The sequence below is a fragment of the Micrasema longulum genome, unplaced genomic scaffold (genome assembly GCF_059751315.1).
Source record: "Micrasema longulum isolate JH-2025_06_02 unplaced genomic scaffold, ASM5975131v1 h1tg000629l, whole genome shotgun sequence".
NCBI lineage: Eukaryota > Metazoa > Arthropoda > Insecta > Trichoptera > Brachycentridae > Micrasema > Micrasema longulum.
The window spans coordinates 405,923-428,583 of record NW_028277825.1 but is presented as its reverse complement, the minus strand read 5'-3'; the positions used below and the strand labels follow the sequence as shown (position 1 = coordinate 428,583).

Sequence of the window (22,661 nt, the reverse complement as noted above, 5' to 3'; positions counted from 1 at the left end):
TGCAGCAGTTTTTTAAAAAATAATGTAGGTAGTAGAATTTACCTTTTTTGACTTGAAATTCGACATGTTTAACGCTATGAAAAAATATGTTATATCTTACTCAACTCCTTTACATTATTTAACTAAGTAATTTCGAAAGGGTCGAGAGTTTCATATAATCATCATCATCGCTTTATCCAGAACACCAAACGCATCATACCTCGATCGTCTATTACACCAGGCAAAGTGAACAGTCCTACGCTTCAGGTACCAGTCCAGGGACAGTGAAATATTGCAGTGTTAAGCCACCTTCAAAACAAAAATTTACGTCGACTTGCCAGAAATCAAACTCGGAACCCAAAGCGAGGCACATACGAGGCCGACTTATTCAAACTCGATTGACTTTTTTTAGGATTTTAACCTGAAGGTAGTAGTCGAGTCAAAAACACTCGTCCAGGGTTCTGATTCTATTTCACATACATAATTATTTTATAGTTTAAGAATAGTACTAACTTAAAACAGCATACTTAATTTAAATTCCGTATTTTTTGACGTGTTTGACTAATGAACTGGACGATATAAAGATGGTTTACGAAATAGGTTTTTTACCAATATACATTAAAATTTATGTAATAAAGCTATTTCTTTTAAAATAAATGTTTTCTTACGATATACCAAAATATTTCAATGTTGGGCATTTTTTGTTAGTCATAATATGTAATTACCCGTGTTAGAAAATTAGAAACAGGTTTTGGTAGAGTGAGGTTCAACTTTGGGTCTCCCGATCTAAAGCCTTCATAAAAACGTATTCCTGTATTTTCTCTCTAGGTTACGGCACTAAAGCAGTGATTACACACTATAGACGTTTACTTTTGGCGTGTCTCTATTGTTTGCTTTTTTGATAAATTGGTTTTTATGGGAGCTAGGACCGTCCAAAAACACATTAAGCGTCTAGTTTTATCTGCCATCTTTCGACGTACGATAAACAAATATGATAAATAATTTTGAAAAATGGACAAGGCACCGAAACAAAAAAATTCTCAAAAAAAAAATTGGCTCAGTTTTGGGGTGCGAAAAATGGAACGAAACGTCGATTTTAGTTAGGCATAACAAGTGGGACGTGCAGTTGTCTTTTTCGCACAGTATCGGGGGGGCATACGCGAGAGTGTGACAGAAAAACAATGCCCGAATACCTTTACAACAAAATTGTCTGGCCCCGCATGTTCTCTTTTTCAACGGAATTTGTAAAGTTGTCAACGTTATTTTAACGTTAAATAACGCATTGAAATTTTATACTCGAATGTACCTTTTTTGCTGAAAAATAATTATTTTCGACGAACCGGCGCGGCGTTACTTCATAATAGTCTTCGTTTGTTCATTCAAGTTTCAAGTACCAGAGTGTTGCAAGATCCAAGCGTCCCCGTACGCGTCCCAGTAAATCGGGCCTCACAATTTTCTGAACACATGTGGTCAAAATGCTGAAATTTACTTCCAAATTCCAACATACAACCAAACAAATATAATTTTTAAACTCACCTTAAGAAAAAACAATACGTGTTATATAAAAAATATAATAATTTCGCTTATTTTAAGAGATAATGTAATATTAAACAGTATTTCAACATCGTTTCATAAAATTTTAACGTATGTATTCTTTACTAACGACCTTTAGGCATATGGTTACCTACATTTAAAAAATCGTAATTCTTAATGAAATTTTTCGACTTAAATATATTTATCATTTTAAAGTTGCCAATCAGCGAGATATTCAGCGAGACACACGCGCAAATAATGCATTCATATTCATTAAATGAATTTATAAAAAAAGTTAATCTCCGCTTAAGTCATTATATTATTTATTTTTGGCAACATTTATGTCGCTTTTTAAAATTGCAAACTCATTAAATAAAAACTTAATTTTAGAGAGGATTTCTGGCATGATTAGAGTTATAATACACATAACAATAAAATAAAATAAAATATAATTTAATATCATTTTAACAACGAAAATAAAAATGTAGACTTGTTAAATTATTTGGAAAAATATTATTTTTGTGAAAATGTAGATAATAATTATATGTTTATTTTATTATTATTGAGTACGTGTGATATTTTAAAACAATGTTTATGTTGCAAATATTTTTGATTTCACTAACCGCTTTATCCGCACCAAGTCATTCTGAATCACTTAAAAAGAGCGGCAATAAATAAAAAATTGTATAATGTTATGCACTTCAGTACAACACTGCTAATTTTGGTCAAACGCCCACACACTCTCACTGTCACACAAGTACTACACAAACCTACTTCCAATGGGTCTCCACTATTGTATGATACTCTCTAGATCAAATTATGCATGCAATACATGTTTCGATGACGCAAAAGCAAGTTGTGAGTAAGTGTGTTATTCGCGTATTAAGCAAATGCTTTGACTTTTTGGAAATATTTCGTGCTGTTCTTTTTATTGTAATACCTAAGCCTAATGATCCAAGAAAGTAGAAAATTGTGAATTATTGGTACCTAAACATCACGTTATGGATTTATTTATTGTTTTGAACCACAATTAAATATTTATAATAACACGTCCTTAACACAACGGATTTCATCAATTTCTCACTAAGATCCTGGTAAATATTGTTTGAAAATGTTATATCATTATCATTTAATGTTCACTCCCTGGTTAAGTATAAATACGGTATCTACAAACAGCCTCCAGACCTGTCCTGTCCTGACCTGAACTGACGGCTGTCAGCTCTTGTGCATCCTCCCAAGTCAGATTCGCGTTCCGTAGTTCTGACATGAACTACCGACTAACTGTCAGCAGCGTATGTCTAGGACGTCGAGAACCTGATGCCTTGTAAAGTACGCAAGCGTGTCAGGAGGCATCCGCAGTATAGTGTAAAATGCGGATAGAGGCCCCAGTAGGATAAATGCCTTAGGTTCAATTATTCCAAAATCTATAGCTTGAGGGCACTATCACTCGGTGAGTATTTTACTCATCAAACTCCAGGGCCTCGATTATGATGGGAAGATAAAGACGTCATACCTTCACCTTGACGGTATAGTTGAAGATAAATTCCCTCTAGCGATTATAAAGATATACTACCGACTACTACCCACCTTCAAGTTTCGGGTAGGTACATCGATATGAAACAAGGGGAAGCGTACGTCACGGTACATATATCTACGCTCCAAAATGACATAGCTTAGTATGATGTCATAGTTGAAGATAAAAGTCTTCCGACCGACTATAAAGGTACACTACCGATACCGCCATCATCAAGTTTTAATGTAAGTACATCGGTTTATACCGACGGGTCTAGTACCCCTCGATACATTTATCTAAGCATTAAAAGTGTCAAAATTTTGGTTCCACCGAGCAATTCTTCCTTTAATTATGATACATTAAATTTTTTAATCGTTTTGAGGCTGGCACTGTTTTTCTTAAAAGCCTATTAAAAATATAAGAGAGAAAAAAGTAAATTTTGAAGTCGAGTTAAATTCCGACATAACCGTTACTTTAATAAAACGAACGCTTAGACGTGAAAATAATGTCGCTAGATTCTGTTCTATTAACAAATAAAAGTATCTAGGCGTTAGAAAGTTACCACTCTAAAAAAATAATTTAGTTATTTTACTTTTTCCATCTGTTTTACTATCTTTCTGAGTGTATGTATCGAGACGTTAAAGGACCCGGCTTTATAGTCCATCGGTAGATACATACAGACGATCGTTAAGCGTACCGTCTAGGTGATTCCTAAAAGTCATACAAAGTTCATGTTCAAGCGAGCACGTTTGCTTGAATTGGGATTTATTGGAGTGTATAATCGTTTTGAAGTGAGCACTTTTTATTACAGAAGCCTATTTTAACTATGAATGAAAACTATTTGAAATGTTAATGACGTAAGGAACGCGGACTAATTGTTTGCGGTCATTCCATTGGCTTGTTTTGATCATATAATGTCGATATGGCAAGTAGGTAGAACATACCGAGGTAAGATACAGATAGTATAGAAGTTAAGTATACCGTCTCGATATATGCAGATGAAAATAGCGTCCATAATCGAGGCACAGGTCAGTACGAACGACACTTTCATGTTTGGTGCATGTGGAGCTTATTATCGATTCTACAAATAAAAAAAATGTTTTTATGCTATCCTGGATTTTATAGTATTGAGTATTGTCTTTTGCGATGGGTATTAAGATCTATCAGATGTGTTATATTTTATGTTTTTACATTATTTAATACTTCTAGATAGATTTATAATGCTTTCAATCAATATGGAATATAAGTTTTCGTACTATTTGCGCGGGGCGTATATCCTAACAAATAGGATACACGCCCCATATAAAGGAGCTAATAGATGTCTTTATATGGATAGATGCCCCACTTAAAATAAATATACATTTTAATTGTAAAAAATGCCGCACCATTATATATGGAAAGCTGTGCCGGAACGAGGAATATGGTCTGGGGAAGTTTTAGCTAAAGGTTGTGGAAAAAAAATGTAAAAGTGAAATGGAAGTGAATTAAGCATCCAAAACTTACGGCCTTCCATCAAGAACGTCGAGAAGACGATTTGTGTAAAAAAACCTGAACAAACCAACCACCATTATTAACCGCCAGCGAAAAGCGTTTAGTTAATAATATTCTAAAATATTTTTTTTCTCCTGATTAAAAAACCATTCGTAAACTAGTATTTTAGTTTGCCAAAAAACTAAACAAAAAACTTTTTTTAAAAAAATAATGTAGTGTTGACTGATGAAAATATGGATAAATCAAAACAGTAAATAAAACCAACCATACTCGTCATTTTTATTTGTGAATAACGACATTTTAATTTTTTATTGTGTAATTGCGTATTTTTATTTTTAAAATAAATGCAATTTTAGTAAGATGATTTGGAGTTTCTTTGAAATATTTTAATTAAATACTCGATAACTTAAAACAAACATTTTGCCTAAGGTCGTCGATTCGCACTAGAGCGGGGCGTCTAACCTTACTCAGGAGCATACTCGTCGATGGCCAAAATTAGTACTTGCAAAAAATGCATCCTGCCCTTGGATACGGTTATTTCAATACATTTTTCTTATACACGTGTATTTTTTAAAATGTACACGCATTGATGTATTTTAAGTTAATTTGATACAAACACATTTTATATCCATTTGACGAATCTGGGGCAACTATTAGCACTTTACCCAATGCCTATGCCAACCGTATCGCCTCCGCCTTATATCAGTTGTCATCGGAGTTTGTTGCGTTCGTTCTCTTATTTCTTCATTACTCAAAATAGCATTAAATAATTTTTAATGAAAGTGACATCTAATAAATTTTTTCTATTTACTTCAACCGTATTTATTTATTAATTATATTAACTCTTAAAAGACTGTGCTGAATAATCCCTTTGCAGCCGGTGGTGTAACACAATGTGACCACAAGCATAAGTCGAGATATTTTGAAATGTAAGCTAAAATACCAAATTATTTACAATGGTATGTGTTAAAAATGATCTTTATTCAAAGATGTTACATAAAAAATATAAAATTAAAGCATATTTATGCAAAATAAAGTTAGAAATTGTGTTCATTCCTTTTAAAATCCCGCTAGCAAGCGCTGCCGCCCGCGTCTGGTTGTCGACTGAATTCCGAATTACACTTACGACAGAATTTAGCGGAAATAGATCAACCGGGAGACTAGAAAGTATGCTATGCTAATACAACTCTTATTTGAATGCAAAAAAGAATATCAAATTTTTATTGCAAATAAATACTAGATTTTATTAGAATAAATAAAAACGCTGTTAAAACATATTCTTAGAATAATATTGAAATAAATCCTAAAAAAATAGCAAAAAAAACTTGTAAGAAATAAAATAATAGTACGTAATATGTGATATAATCAAATCATAATTAAACATACACAAAAATGACAACGTGAACACGTTTTTTAAAACTAGTTACGAACAAATTTTTTGAACACTTTAAATGAAATAACTTTGCACACTTCCTTGGGTACACTTCCACTTATTTGTTTGACCAATTAGCGCTTTCATCCCATTATGGACATCTTCAGACTGGCGAATATTATACAATGTAAAGATGATTTATAGAAATCAAAATATTATCTTAAGTGTGGAAATGAGTGGAAGTGTACCAAGTATTTTTGATTAATAACTTATATGTAAATGTATGTAAATATTACATCATTACAATGAAATTCCATCAAGAATTGTCAAAAAATAATTTAAATCAGATAAATTGTGAATAAATTGTAGAAACATTTCGGGAACACGGTGTGTTAAATACAGCGTCAGCTTAGTATACTACAAAAAACTTCACGCGACTGATGTGTTCTCTGTCCCACAAGTGGTATAATTCTGTATCGTGCTCTTTCGGTATTGTTTTCTCGGTCATTCAAGCTCCGCCCCTAACGAATAGTGTCCTTGTCCGTCTTCTGATATGCTATATTCTCGTGCTCTTTCTTATAAAATTTAATAAACCACTTATAATACTGGCATCTCTTTCGTTTGTTTTAATTTATTTTACAAAATGAAGAAATTGTTTTTTATAGAAAAAGCCCGTGCATTTTTTATAAAAATGTTTCCTTATTTTGGTGTAAAAAAGTCCATATAAGGATTACAAAAAATATGAGTTGGTTATTTAAAAAAATAAGAGAGTTATTAAATGTTTTTTACCCGAGGTAGACATCCGTTACCGCATAGCCACACATGAGTTAAAAACTCATCGGAGTTTGTTACGTCCATTCTCTTATTTCTTCATTCCTTAAAATGATATCAAATCGTATTTAACCTTAGGGAATTCTGTCTATTTTTTCTACTATATTTATTTTTTCATTCTAATATAAACCCGAAAAAAATCTTTATGGATAATTATTTTTTTAATACAACTTGGTGACCCCCATGGCGTATCGGCTAAGAAGCAGGGTTCCGAATTCGATTCTCGATGAGATCACAATGATGATATGATTTCTCTAAATTTAGGTGATGTTGGAATCCCTCTCCTCCTGTTGCTGTGCGAAATATGCCAATGAGGAGGTTTAGAGTATTTATTGTATTCATCGTTGTACTAATTAACTAAACTAAACTGTTTTTTAATTTCCTGTTAATAATTGATGCCACTATGATTTCTTAATTATCAAGATCTTTTGAATCTCTGCTTTTCTTTTTACCTATAACATCACATTTCCCTTTTGATTGCTGTACCCAATCTGTGGATTTTTGCCATTATGGAAAATGAGTGTTTTTTAATTGATTTTTCAGGGATATTAACAATAAACATAGATAAATAATATAATAAAAAAAAAACAATAATAAAACCAATTGCAGATATCCACAGAAAAACACAAAATGTAAATCAGTTATTATGTTAATTAACGTTTTTACAAATATTTTTTAACATTAGAATAACGTCCCAAAATAATAATAACATAGATGTTGAAGATATATTATTTTGGTTTTTGTTCCTACCTTAAGCCAGTCTCTCAGCCAGAGTACTTCAGGTTTGGGATCCCCAATGACTTCACACAGTATGACCACAGTATCTCCTTCCTTGGCCTCGGAAGACCTTGGTTTCTTGGTGAACATTGGCTCCTTGGAATACCTGAAAAGAAAAATGACACCATGATAAAGTAAAATGATAAAGTAAAGTCGATATTTATTCACGTAAATGTGCGTATTTGTATGAAAATTTAAAGTATCATCGTCGGTAGCCTGTAATTGTACATGTTCAGAAAAAAAAATGTAAACATGTTCTACTTTTCATACGGAAAACTTTATTTTATTTTTTAGATAAAATTGACGATGATTTTTAACTTACCATTGTAATACGGGCCCTGGTTCTATTTCACATAAATATTTGTATTCTTCATCCCGCCCGGACACGGGAAAGACACTACTGAGCGTGAACAATACATATGATTTGGGGCAATGTTAGGTACAGAAGCATTAAATTTGGTAGGTATGTACCAGTAGCGAATGGTGGTTTTATTTACAGGTAAGCCAAAAAAAATATCATATATTTGTACCTACATAGAAGGTACTTAATATAATGTAAGTAATACAAACTGTTAATTGATATTTTTCTGTCGTTCTGTGTGATACAACAACTCTCATCTATGAAATCAACTCAAACGACGTAACTTCGGGATACATTATATTATTTAAATATATTATCCATTACTTTAATACACAACTAATTAAATATAAATAAAAAATAGCACTAAAAATTTAGTCGATATGACATATTTAATTGAAATGTCAACTGGCGTAATTGTTCTAGAAATTAATAGTGCTAAAAACGGTCTTGCAATATGACGCATGAAAGTAATTATGGTCTTATGTCAAAAGTACCATCTCAGAGAAAAATAGCCCCTGAGAAAAAAATGTTTGAAATACTGTTTTCTAAATCAAGAATCTTCAAATAATTTGTGTAATCTGCAAGTTTAATCTAGGAGAAAAAACCCGCACTGGGGTTAAGACATTCAAAATATTAATTAAGACATTCAAAAAAATAATTGTATGAATAAATAAGTTGGAATAATCGGCTAGTTTCTTGGCTCACCGCAGGCGCTGGGCGGACTTTATTAATATTTATATTAGGATAAAGATACAAACGGTGAAGATGATTTAAAATAAATAGTCACTATTTATTTGTTTTTCTGTAAATAAAATAACAGTAAAACATTATTATGGCTGGTCAAATATAATGGTAAGCTGCGCATAATCGCTTCTATACACGGTTCGCTCCTGGTAAGTACATAACATTATATTACTATTTATATCGTGGTGTAATTACTAAAACTAGGTAACCTCAATATCAGTATTTTTGAGTTGAACCACAATAAAGGCATGTTTGTATCATCCTCCTTGAACGCTGCAAATAAACAAGTCGTCCATTTAAATAATAATAATATTAGATCTAAATTTGTTACAACAGAGAGAGAAAACATTTTGAGAAGGAAATATGGAAGTCTAGGCATTTACGCGGCTTACGACCTGTCATTAGCTAGTTTAAGGGGCCACTTTACACACTGTGGAACATTCACCATTCTGTCCATGTTTAAGCATCCACATTTCCTCAACTATTCCATCTGTTGACTTTTGTGAAGTAAAAGATCTGAAACCTATATCATGTAGGCGAGATTCATCCGGCTGAACCAATTCACCTACTAGGCAACGCCTGAAAACTATTTTCTAATTTTTCTACTTCTTATACCAGTTGGTTTAATCAACAATATTTTGAGTATGTCAAATAATATTAATAATCCTGATATTATTTTAATGTATCACAACTTCCCTATTTGAAGCATTCATGTAGGATGATACAGAAATGTATTTCAGCTAATGGGAAGTTAAAATAGATTTTCAATTTTATCTACAAACAAAAATAAAGTTTTCTGTATGAAAAATATAACATGTTTATATTTTTTTTCTAAACCTGTTCTATTTCAAGTTACCGTCGAAGATACTTTGAATTTTTGTACACATATATACATTTTCAAATATACTCGTACATATCGATGTCAGTTTATACCTTCTCGATATGTACCCATGAGGATAGCGTTGATAATCGCTGCGCTGATTTCGAAGTTATCTATTCTCGATCCAAGACCTCCGTCCGCACATGTCTCCGCCTCCTCCCCCACTACTAATTTAACACACCCGATTAATCAATTGAATTAAATTGATTCATTAATTTTATTTCTATTTTAATTTTATTTACCTACTGACAATCGAAACAATTATAGATATTTATACATTTGATGATGGTGATTATAAATATGGTTATACTATTAAAATATAAATATTGTCTGATTTTATCTCAGGGTTTGAATGGGTTAATATCCTGTCAAGCGAGCGCTACGCGATACAATCGACGAGTTACTGAAGTATTATAGACGCCGCACCGTAGCCATGAGCATCGCGGGTGAAGCTAACTTAGCGGGGGAAGAGATATGCGCAGTACGAACCTAATTTCGTACTGTAGTGGGTTTATCTTATTTTAAATCGAAAATAGTCGTAGTAATGAGGAAGTTCATTGTTACGGGAAATTTGATATACATTTTTTTATGCACGCGGTAGAAATTGTAGCTTTGAATTGTGCAGTCAAGTTTCTCGAAAATGCAATAAAAAATGAATAAAAATACATTAAAATAAAAAAAATCTTTAGTCGCGCTCTACGTTCAAGGCGCATGTAAGAAACGCGGTAGTATGTTGTGACGCTGTCCGGTTGACTTTAAATAAAAAATATCTGGTTGGTATTCAAAAAAATATTTTTATCTTTAATATTGAGGCACCAATTTTTATCGAAACTAAACCGGGCAGCGTCAAAACATATTACCGCATTCTTTACGTGCGCCTTGAACGTAGATCCTATCTATACTTTAGAACGTTTTAAGTTCTAGAGAATAAGTGTAAACACCGAAATGTGTCTAAAGAATAGACATTCTATTGTGTGCTTTGATATATTTCCGTGTTTGACATGTTTAGCGCATTTTTAAGCGTATGGAGTCATTCAAAAGTTTTCCCTCAAGTTGGTTTGTAAGATCTTTTTTATTAATTAATTTGTAAGATATCCGCGTAAATGATACATCAGAAGAAATAATGATTACCAAGCATGTTTTCAAAAAGGTTTGAACAAACAAAGCGCCCACCTATTTTTTAAAATAAGGTTTAAAAAGAGTATTATAAATAAAAAAAATTATGAACCTAATTACACAGAGGCCAAAAACATGTTTTGCTAGATTGCTTACACATTACTTTAATTAAATAAAATAAAAATTAATTCATTTATCATTCAATTTGGCCATAAATAAGAAGTTTACTTAAAATTTTGGGAATTTTCGATAAAAAAAGCATAGAAATTGGGTGAAAAAAAATGGTAAGACTTTATCTAAGACAACCATGGCTTAAATGGTTCTAAATTATCTGTAATATCTTGGCCTTAAACTTTTGCACCCATCTTAGTAATGAATAAGGCATTTATTTTCGCTGTTGCATTAATTAATCATCATCAAACTCCCGTTCGCTCCCGATGGTGGATAGGGCACTGTATTAGTACACTAAATGCATCATATTATATCGATCATATGTTACATGAGGGCAAGGTGGTCAACCTTACGCTTCGATGCTGGTTCATAAACATGACATTGCAGCGTAGAACTACCGTTTCAATCAATATTTCAATTCAATTATTTAAAAAAGACGCAAACTTATATTCGATGCGTACATAAAAAAGAATATGCATATCATTTCAGAAAAGGAAGGACAATCTCAGGAATCGAACCCGGGGCTTGAGCATGTAAGTAAAAGCGCCAACAAATTCGAGGCGGACCTATCTCCATTTCTATTCAGGATTTTTACCTGACAGTGGCCATCGAGTCGGGAGCATTCGTCCAGAATTCTGGGTCTATTTCTCATTCATAACTGTACTTTGAATCCACCCGGACAGAGAAGTAGCATCCAAACTATTTTTAAAAGATTCCACGTGTCATTTTTATCGACTTAATGCGAGTTATATAGTTTGTTACGAACGACTTTCTCCCTTCATGCTATGTATGGAGATGTGATAAGGCAGCCGGTTATTGTAATTAAACTTTAGTCTAAGGCAACCAATACTAAATGTAGAAAATAAATTAAATAGGCTTATCTAAATTATTAAATACTGAATACAAAATGCTGTAATATTAACACGAAACGATTGACGTAACTGCTTCAAGTATTATAGTATAATGTAATACACAATGGTTATGGTTCAAGTATTATAGTATAACTTAATATACCCACTGAAAATATTGATTACGATAATTTATTATGTACACTAAATATGTCAACTCTTTGTAAAAGAAGAATTATAAATGATTTATTAAATTTATATAAAATAGCAAATGGCGTATTGGACGTCCCGGAATTAACTAGTGTTATCAGCTTAAAAGTACCTGTTCGAAATACTCGGCAGCTAACGTTATTTTTTGAATCTCCTGGCAGTCACAATTATTATTACAATTCACCAATACCTAGACCGGCTAGGTAATGAGTATGGTGAAGTTGATATATTTCGTCTGTTTTTATATAAATATAGGTTAAGTATTCAAAAGGTTATAAATTAATTTGTTTAAAATTTCTTAATATTGTGCTTTATTTACTTTTTTTTTTCTCATGGATCTCTATAATAATGTATAAACTTATATGAATGTATATGTATGTGTGTATGTTTTCATTTGTAAATTTATTAAATATTTTTCTATGTACCCTATACCTATGTTGGTACATTTTCTTATTTTTACTTATTATTGTATCTTTTTCTTATGTTATCTTTAATTTTAATTAAATTTACATACTTATGTTTCACTGCTGCACTTGAATGTAATTTCTAATATATGTAAAAGCCTGTAGGACGTGTAAATTAATAAATAAATAAATAAAATTTAAATCATAATGGTGCATACAAGTTGTTCAGATATTTTAAACTTTTATTTGTATCGAAAGCTTATTTATCGACTTTTTATGTCTACCGGATCCGAGACTTACCCGCTTCTTCGTCAGGACACTCACTACACCAACATGCAAATACTACAGTACACTTTCACCTTTACCGTTACCATAATATTTCCAAAAAAATACATAAATTACATGCAGAGTGAAATGCAAACACCACCATGTCCGAACATATAATAAAATTAGGTTAATAATATTTAGCTATATGTTGCACAATGTGTTGTGGTTTTGGTTAGGAAAGGGGAAGGGGGGGGGGGCTAGAAGGTTTTAAGTTACATGATTGGTTAATTTTTAAGTAAAAAGTGGGCTATATTGAAAATATATTTATAAGGGGAAGATTATTTTTCAAAGCTTTTTCATTGTGAAACACCTTCTAATTTTAGTGCGTGTTCAGACATGGTGGTGTTTACGTCCCCTTTAACTCTGCATGTACTTTATGCACTTTTTCGTAAGTACTTTGTGTACGGTGATGGTAAAGGTGAAAGTTTTTTTTAGTATTTGCATGTTGGTGTAGCTCATTACACCGAAGACGAAGGAACGGGTACGTCTCGAAACCGGTAGACATAAATATTCAGTAAGTGGTTCATGAATTATTTTTAACTATTTATATTTCTGTAAGAGCTCGCAACCTTCCGAGGAATTGCTGGAACAACTTTTAACACGGCGCGTTCTGCCTAGAATTCTAGTCTATAATCGTTTAAAACAGAATGCATATTATTCAACTCTTATACAATGCTGGTACTCCTATACGGGTGAGAATTTGGCACCTTACCAAAACTCAAAATGTCAAACTTCTGAGTTCCGAGAGCAAGTGCTTGAGAAGAATATTGCTGTAGAAGATTTAAAAATTAATATTGATGTTTGAGAACAAACACAGCAGCCTCCTATAACGAGCATTTTGGGGGTTTCGGCGGTGGACCTAGCTTAAACTAGTGATGCTGATGCCTCAAACTTAACCCAAGATGCCTCTTCTTCACACATGCGAGCTCCCGCTGTCCTGAAAGGCCGTCGATGACGACCATTTGGCTTTATTTATTAGAAGGAACGCGGGATATACGTGGTAGGAGGCGAGAGTGCTGGCTGGCAATAGAGTCTTCTAGAGGCGTTTAGTCCACATGATCCATATAGGAGTGGATGTGGAAAAATAAGAAATATGACAATGTGTCCGTAGATTTTTTGTTATGTGCAATTGTTTTTTGCTAGTTATATTATTTTCATATACCAATAGACAATTTAATTAGAATTTTGTGATGCCAAAATATGTCACGGTGGACAGAAATTGTGATTCAAATCTCCACGTCATATTTTCAGACATCTGTCTGCAAACGTGACGTGAAGGTTTTGAGCATTGATGCTGACTGTTGGGAAGATCTCGCCAAGAATAGATAATACGGAAGAGGAGACCTAGCCGTTAGCGAAGGGTAAGCGCCACACAATGACAGTGAGCAGAGCAAAACAGCTACCTACGTAGACCCCCACAACCTGAAGTTATGAGAGGTAACGTAGAGGACTCCAAATTCCGAAGTCTTGTCACAGTTACCTTCGTAGATGGACGGACGGTTGCCTATTATGAATATGCTTGTCTCAAAAATAATATGTCTACACACGTATATATTCAGCTATTGAAAGCAAGTCGACATAAAGTTATCTATGTAGGTACATGTGAAGATGATTGGTCTGTAGAACAGCCTACCGAGAGAGGTGGATCTTTTCCATGCTGGAATTCCCAGTTTCAGACTCTTCCTCTCTAACTATGTATCATAATGTGTTTTAGTGACTTATTCATCTTTGTTTTTATGGACTATATGTTGGACTTAGATAATCTTTTATGCTTTTTTAAAAACATGTTCTTAATAATATAATTGATGTACATTGTAATTGGCAGTAGTGATATATTGTACATTAAAATTAAAATAAAATCTGAGGTGTATGGCAGTGGCCTGTTAAATAAAATTTGTGTATTTTTTGCTCCCTATTATACGAGTATAAAACTAACCAAGAACAATTGATCAATATTAAAATTAGAAATTAAAAATATGAAGTTGACTAAGTCATTTTCTTTATATTCTAGTCTGTGAATTATCATACTGACAAAAGAGATGTAATTAATTTAATGATCAAATGATACAAAAATATTTATTTAAATAACAAAAATATCATTTGAATGAATTCACTCGGTGTAAAGTTTCAGCAATTAGTCCATTCGTCCATTGTCGATTGGCCTTTTTGCTTTTCAGCAATCTGTCCATCACGGATTGTTCTACTGACATTCATATAAATTTAATGGGTCAATTATTATTTTTATTTGCTTAATACAATTCATGGTTCTTTTATAAACAAACTTTTATAGATCGAATTAAATCGTCAAACGTATCGAATAATTACGGTGACAAACACATATTTTGCAACATGACAGTTTAATAGAGTTTCCAAAGTAACTTTTCTCACTTGACTTAACACAGATACTCCCAATTTTTTTTACTAATAATTGAAACCAACCGAAACCAGATTTTCAGACAAAACCGAATCTGTATTTCGGCTTCTGTTCTAGTTTCGGCCGAAACCGAGACAGAAACTTATTTAATTAAGTTGAAAGTCACTCTCTAACGCCCAAAATTAAGCGATTTTTTAAAAACCTTATGGGTTCATAAATATAAGTGTTAAAATAAAATACACAAAAAAGTAGAAGGCTCAAATGTAATAAGTAATTTTGTTTATTTTTAGCGCTTTTCGGATTGTTGTTGTTGTTATACGTATAACTTATATGTAATCGTTTTTTGATGTACGCTATGGGAACTTTGACTTATTAACTATAAAGTAATTACAAAAAATATAAATACGAAAGATCTTAGAACTACTAACTAGTCAACACATCACAAAATCAGTCCTGAATTTATTTTCCATGTTAGATTGAAACAAATTAAAGTCACACCCGATGATGCACCTCAGTACAGCTGAACGTAATCTGACACATCCCGACCGCAGGTTTTGTCTGAGCTGAGGTTTCAGCCAATTTTTGTCCGAAGCCGAAACCGCGGCTGAAACTCGTTTTATTGGCCAAAACCAAAATCTAAGCCGAAACTTCATTTTAAAAATAAAAGGTTGAAGTGGTATGAACAGCACTACAGAAAGAGCCTACCGGGTGAAGGGCGCGGGAGCGAGTATCCTCTTCCCCACCCATACCTCTTATCGCGCTCGCCATGAACGCAGACCCCCACAGTACTGCGAATGATTTAAAAATGTAAAACTTACGGAAGCGACGGGGTGATAAAAATGGGAGGCTGGTCGACCGAGTCGCCCCCGTCTCCGGAAGCCAGGATCTCGATTCTCGTGGAGCAAGTGGCTCTTCCCACCTGGTTACTGGCCGTCACAGTGTACACTCCGGCGTCACGGCGAGTTACTCCAGCGAGGGTCATCTCCATCTCTCCTTCCCTGTCCAGCGTGAACACCGTTCGCCTGGAACACATACAAGATTAAGGACAGGCAACCAAGGCGCAAAGGACCCCGCCATAATCGCGTGTTTTTGTGCTTGCAGAGGCACTTACACTGAATTATTAATACGAGTATAATAAAGAAGTTCGGTGGCTTTTTAAAAAAAAAAAATAATTGACTCTCAAACAAAGCCAAACAAATCGTGTTTTCAGTGATACGATTTTTTAAAGTTTTGTAATTACTCCACATATGTGACTTCACGAGTTCCCTTTGGTAAGTTCTGCTGATTGGCGAATTGGCTTCCCGTAAACCGGAAATCTATTACAACACACTATTACTGGTTGGTTCGGAAAAACTAGTGATTTCTTTCTAAGTAGTTCGATTTTATAAAAATCGTTTTTTTTATAAAATGCTTAAATTTTTACCGCGCGTAAGAAAACATTTTTCATATCCAATTTCCCATATCACCTTTCCTTTGAAGGTGTAAAAAATTATAATAATCTCCCCAATGAACTAAAAACTATTAAAAATAATATATCAATGAATAAATTTAAAGTAAAACTAAATAATTTTTTTGAACACGTGTAAAAACTTCATTAAATATTAATTAGTATGAATGTTTTATTGTTTTATGTTTTTTTCTTTATATATCCTATGTTTTTTTTTCTCGTGTACTCGTATATTTAAAATTATATAAGCTCTTATAAATAAACAACTACAACAGTGTATGTCACTCTCCAAGCACAAGAGTTAATATCTTTTTTAAAGAGTTACAGTGATAACATTTACCAGATGTATAAAAGAGAACTGTATAGAATTTTAAAAAAACGTGTACCTTTTCTGTAATTTATTTTTAAAAAATGTATTTTTATGCTACTAATAATGAGCATTTTTTTTTCTGGACAAGATTTCATAGACATTTATTATTTTAAGAATGTAAAAAAAAACGTGATATTTCTCTATTGCAAATAATATATTTTTTTAAAAGAATACAAAAAAAACATTACAACGTATAATTAACAAAGGTCGGTATAACTAACATGTAACATGTATCTGTATTCAATTAATGTAAAATCTGTAATTGGTCTTACTTTTTAAAATTATTCTCTTGCACCTTGTATTTATAAAAAAAACTGTAGGATTTCCATGATAAATAAATAAATAAATAACTAGACAGGCGCACCATCAACGCCCATAAAGAACCTTCTATATTTTAATGTAATTGAATTTTTTGCGAAGCATATTCGATCATTAACTAAAAGGTACGATATTTTGCTGCAACTTAGAACATGCATAAAGGAACTGATTTCGTCTTTAAGCAGAAAACAAACCAATTTTGTCGGAGTATTTTTTATTCAATTTTGTTTAATTAATATATATTATGTAAGTTTAAATATAATATATTCGTGTAGGAGTGATGAAAAATGTCTGTGTGACTGGAGAGAACGGATTATAATAATGACATGCTCCATAGAAAAAAAATATTTCTCAAATGTTTGTATTTCACTCATAATTAACCTGCTTGGACGCAATCTCACTCCGTCGCGGTGCCACGCGACGCCGACGCTAGGGTAGGCCTCGACACAGGCCCGGATCCGCAGCTCCGCGCCCTCGGGCACGCGGTACAGCGGGTCGGGCGCCAGGGCGAAGTCGGGTGCTAAGTAGGCGCGCAGGCCCTTGTCAACTGTAAGGGATGCCGCGCACCGCACGGCGCCTAGGGCGTTTGACGCAAGAGCCGCGTATTGCCCCCCGTCTTCTAGTCGGGCGCTGGAGATCTCAAGAGTATGAAAACGGTCTGAGCTGGAGAATGAATGACGATCTGAAAATTGAGAAAAAAAAAAACACTGAAATCTATCGCAACGGAGGGAAAAAATTTTTGATAAAAGAATATGACCCGTCATTGGCTGGATTGGCCGCATTGCGAACTATGTAACATTTACAATTCTACCTATTCTCAAAATATTGCTGATTCAAGTAACTGGTATAATTTTTTTTTTACATGTTTTCAAGCGTTTCCTACGAGGCAAAATAATTCAGTCAGACGAATCTCACCCATATCAATAAAGGTTTCAGCTATAATATTTAACTTAACTTAAAAAAGAGTCGGGAAAATCTGGACGTTTAAATAATTAATTTTAACCTTAATAACTCCCCGGGGATAAAATTCCAGTCTTGCCTACAATATGCATTTGGACAAACTCAAAATATTGTAAAAAAGAATGCCATTCAAAAAATGTTTTTTGTAATCATTTTTCAAAATGTTAATTAAATAATAATGTTAAATATGTGTACATCATTCCATGTCCGCTCTCTAGCTGAAGCACATAGTGTCTACAAACAGCCTCCAGACCTCTCTGCTAGCTGCCAGCTGCCAGCTCCTGTGCGTTCTCCGAAGTCCGGTTCTCGTCCCGTAGTTCTGACATGAACTGCCGACAAACAGTCAGCAGCGGACGCCCAGGACGTCGAGAACCTGATGTCTTGTAAAGTAAGCAAGCGTGGTACAGACCCTGTTGCTGTCCACAATAAATAGTGCAGGTAGCATTTTTTTGAATGACAGATTCCTTTCTATTACGTTTTGATCGCTTACTAACATAATTTTTTGTATGGAAAAGGTTTTTTTTTTTTTTGTATTTGTTTGTATTAACTTATTTTTTATTGAATGTTCACTCACTGGGTATCTTATTATTTATAATTTGTCTATGATTCAGCCATTATATTATTCCATACTTTTTACTTTTATTTGCTTTTTATAGACATTGATAGTTTTTATGTTTTTTTCATTACGTATTTTTGTTTAATTTAATTTAGTACGTACTACTCGTATTATTTGGCATATGATTTATTGCTCCTATTTCTTACATTGAGTGAGTTTCTAGAATACATATCTCAATTATCATTTTAATTATGTTTTTATATATATATTCTTTTTCTGTTGATTTAAATGATACTCTTATTTTGTTTTTTTTAATACTACTATATTTTACTATTATTTTGTTGATTTTAAAGATACCACTATTTTGTATATTTGATTATGTGTGATTCTTAATTTGTATAATTTATATTTTAAAAATTATTTCTGATTACATTTTTTGCATTGCATTCTTTGGAATTTGATTATTTATTACATTTACCTTTTTTTCTAGATTGTTATTCTGTCATTATAATTTGATGTATTTAATTTAACTGTGTATTTTTATTGTTATTTATTGTGGCTTGACACGGGCATAGCCTAAAAAGCCTTAATAAGTTCATAAATATTTAATTTTGTAATTTTTAATGAATAAATAAATAAATATTCACCGTATTATTGTTATCAGTCCTCTTTTAAAACTATTCCCGTTATGATTTATTTTATCTTCTTTCTCTCTCTTTCTTTCAATTTTCTGTCTCTTTCATACAATATTTTATTATATAAATAGCAACGCGTGTAATTATAAGTAAGTTAAATTCCTGACGATGGGGTAGCAACCTCGAAACCGGTCGAAGTGTAATTAAAAAATTAAAGTGGTTTATACAAATTTATAAACAAATAAGTGTAAAATATTTACCGTCCTGTTCCAGTATTTGACCATCCTTCGTCCACTGGAGTGTAGGGCAAGGACGTCCCTCTACGCGACATGTGAGTCTGACAGGATAAGTCACTTGGACCCTTCTGTCTCTGAGCCGCATGGAAAAGACAGGAGCACAATCCTCTGTCTCGCTTCCAAGATATCTAAAAATCGATTACATACGGAAATTAACAAAATTTTAAATACATTTTAACATTCACTGCAACATTCTTGTTTTAACAAAATTAATCATATTGCTCGTTTAACTTTAAAAAAAATAATCCAGCTTATATATAAAATCATTCGCAAATAGTAAAGGCCTAGAAAAAACCTGTAGGGGAAGTGCGGACAAAATGACATATGGTTTTTTATTTTGACAAATATATTTTTAATTAAAAAAGCTAGAACAGTACTACTTTTAAATAAACATAATTGATTTATTACCTACATATACCATAGTTTCGAATAAACATTAAAAAAAAGGAATCACAAATTACATGTAACATATGAGAGTTAAATCTAAAACCATTTTTGTACATATGGTATGGGTAAAACAATATACGAACTACGGACATAATTACATATAATATGGGAACTGATATTTAGACACAGGGTTTACTTATAAATATGTCTGTCATCTTAGGGATATCAGCACAGGATAGAAGAGCCCAATGAGTATATAGCTTTAAGTGCGAAAAAGGTAGGCAATAAATGCTCGGACAATCTTTATTCTTATTCTGTGTGTCACCTACAAAATCTTCATCACCCGAGTCGTCATTGAAAAAAACTTTTACAATCTCCCTTCGCCTTCTTTTAGGGGAATTTTTAGTTTAATTTTTTGCCTTTACCACATCTATTAACCTATGAAAGTCGTTTTGTACTTTGCACTAGTATGCCATTTTGTACGCATATTAACTTAAAACAATTAAAACAAAAAACTAGTGTAAAAAATACAATAATTGTTAAAAAAACGACTATTTAAATCAAACACAATATTATATTCTATCGATTTACAAAAGTTAATATATAGAAACCTAGGAAGCTAACAATAAAATGGAAAAAAAAGTAAGGTAAATTTCTAGCATCCAAAAATACGCACCTTTTTACTTTACAGGCACGAATAAACAGATTGCGCTAGTGTTTTGGCGGGTTGGTAAATATCATTAAGGTCATGTGATGCAATCATGATTCGCACCCCAAAGCCCACGCATTTCGAATAAAGTGCCATATGTCATTTTACCCATTTGTGTAATTTTGTCCATACTTCCCCTATATATATATATATCCCCCCATATATATATATATATCCCCTATATATATATATATATATGTAGGCATATATATATGTAGGCATATATATACATATATATATATATATATATATATATATATATATATATATATATATATATATATATGTATATATATGCCTACATATATATACATATATGTAGGCAGATTTTTATTGTACATGTGGCAGATTTACATTCTCGTCTGATTTTATCATTTATAACCCTGTCAGACATCGATTTGCTTTACATATTAATAATCGTTTATTAACAATTATAACAATTCCTTCATACATTTTTTCTCTTTAATAGTTACCTCTGGATTATGTGAAGTCTGCCTAACTAGATACAACCTGTTTTATGGCAGAAAATTTTATATGCAGTGCAAAATAAGTACTTGCGAAATTATTATACAATTTTTATTATACTACTAAAACGCCTTTGTGCGCTGTCAGCCTGGTTTGCTCGCATTCACTCTCCTTTCTAAATATTTTCATATTTTCAGAATACTCACTTTTTAAAATTTTCGTCCGCCTGCCAGATCTTTCTGTCTGTGATGACTGATATCCTGGCGAAAGTGGTGGCGCTTCCAGTGGAGGTAGTGGCCTTGCAGCAGTAGCGGCCCTCGTGCTGGGGCCCCACCCGGGGTACAGTCAGGGTGCAGCGCCCTCGGACACCGGGTCCCTCCCCATCCAACTCCTCGCCGTCACGCTGCCAGCACACGGTAGGAGACGGGTTGCCAGACACCACGCACGTTAGCGTCAGTGGCTCGCCGACTAAAGCTTTCACCTACAAAAAATTACACTTTGTTAAAAAACTCTAATAAAAATAACATTAAATTAAACACTTGAAATGTGTTATCAATAAAAAAATATTAACATAGTTACATAAAATGGATCCATGTTGTTTTTTCTATGAATAAGAATAATCATGGTTTATTAACAAAAAAATACAATTGCTTTATTTACTGCATACATACATAGGTAACAGATTTCTCTGGATTACAATTACAATTTAGAACTCACTTTTAAATAATGTTAATGTTATAACTGTAACATTCCAAAAAAGAGACTAGCTCTTGTGCTTGGAGAGTGATATACACTGTTATAGGTATTTAGTAATTTGAAGTTATATAATTTCTAAATAATAAGAAAAACAGAAAATAATAATACGCTAACAGTAAGTAAAATTAAATGCTGTTTTAACTCGAGTTCAAAAAATTCTTTAAATTTATTTTGAATTTATTTAGTTTTAATATTTTTAGGGTTATTGGGGAGATTATTATTTAAATTTATTTTTTTTTTAAACAAAACTATTTTGACCATGACTTGTACGCAATTTAGAATTTTTGATATTATTTTGGTATCCGAGTGACTTATTCATCTCAAATTCGTTTATTTTTTATTTTTTGAAAATTTGTATGGTAAATATTTTTTTCTTGATAGTGTCTATTTTAAGAGAGTTTAATATATTGACATGTGTTAAATTTCAATATATTTTCAACTATTCCATTATCATGTTTTTTATCCCTGTTGGCGTTTCCAGCATTGTATCGATCAGGAACCTACGTCGTTAAAATGACTAGTAGAAAATTTATTATTGATTTGTTAATATAAATATAATACGAAATTACAAAAGACGCAATAAATAATTATTTTTATGTTCCAAGTTGCTAGATAAATACTTGTTAAGTCGCGTCTATATACACAGTCTTTTAAAGATTATACATTTATTTAATATTATTCTAATATATAAACAAACAAATATGATACAATAAATCATCATATAATTTACTAATATCTAAAATGGTTTAGAATTTTTTTGATATATTAGTTGATAAAAATAAACATTGCACTGCTATCTCGTCCCTTGTTTATAAATGAAATATTAATCGA

General features: G+C 32.4%; 1 protein-coding gene across 3 annotated transcripts in view; it reads right to left on the bottom strand.

Moving 5' to 3' along the window:
* Positions 1 to 22,661, bottom strand: part of LOC148280034 (uncharacterized) — a 176,253-nt gene that overhangs the window by 28,418 nt on the left and 125,174 nt on the right. For all 3 annotated transcript variants that reach the window (XM_088229027.1, XM_088229029.1, XM_088229028.1), the window contains exons 13-17: positions 21,281 to 21,555; positions 19,478 to 19,641; positions 17,448 to 17,748; positions 15,750 to 15,953; positions 7,470 to 7,602 (exon numbers count right to left, since the gene is read on the bottom strand). In XM_088229027.1, coding sequence (XP_088085153.1) covers positions 7,470 to 7,602; positions 15,750 to 15,953; positions 17,448 to 17,748; positions 19,478 to 19,641; positions 21,281 to 21,555 — 1,077 coding nt within the window. The remainder of the gene's footprint in view (positions 1 to 7,469; positions 7,603 to 15,749; positions 15,954 to 17,447; positions 17,749 to 19,477; positions 19,642 to 21,280; positions 21,556 to 22,661) is intronic.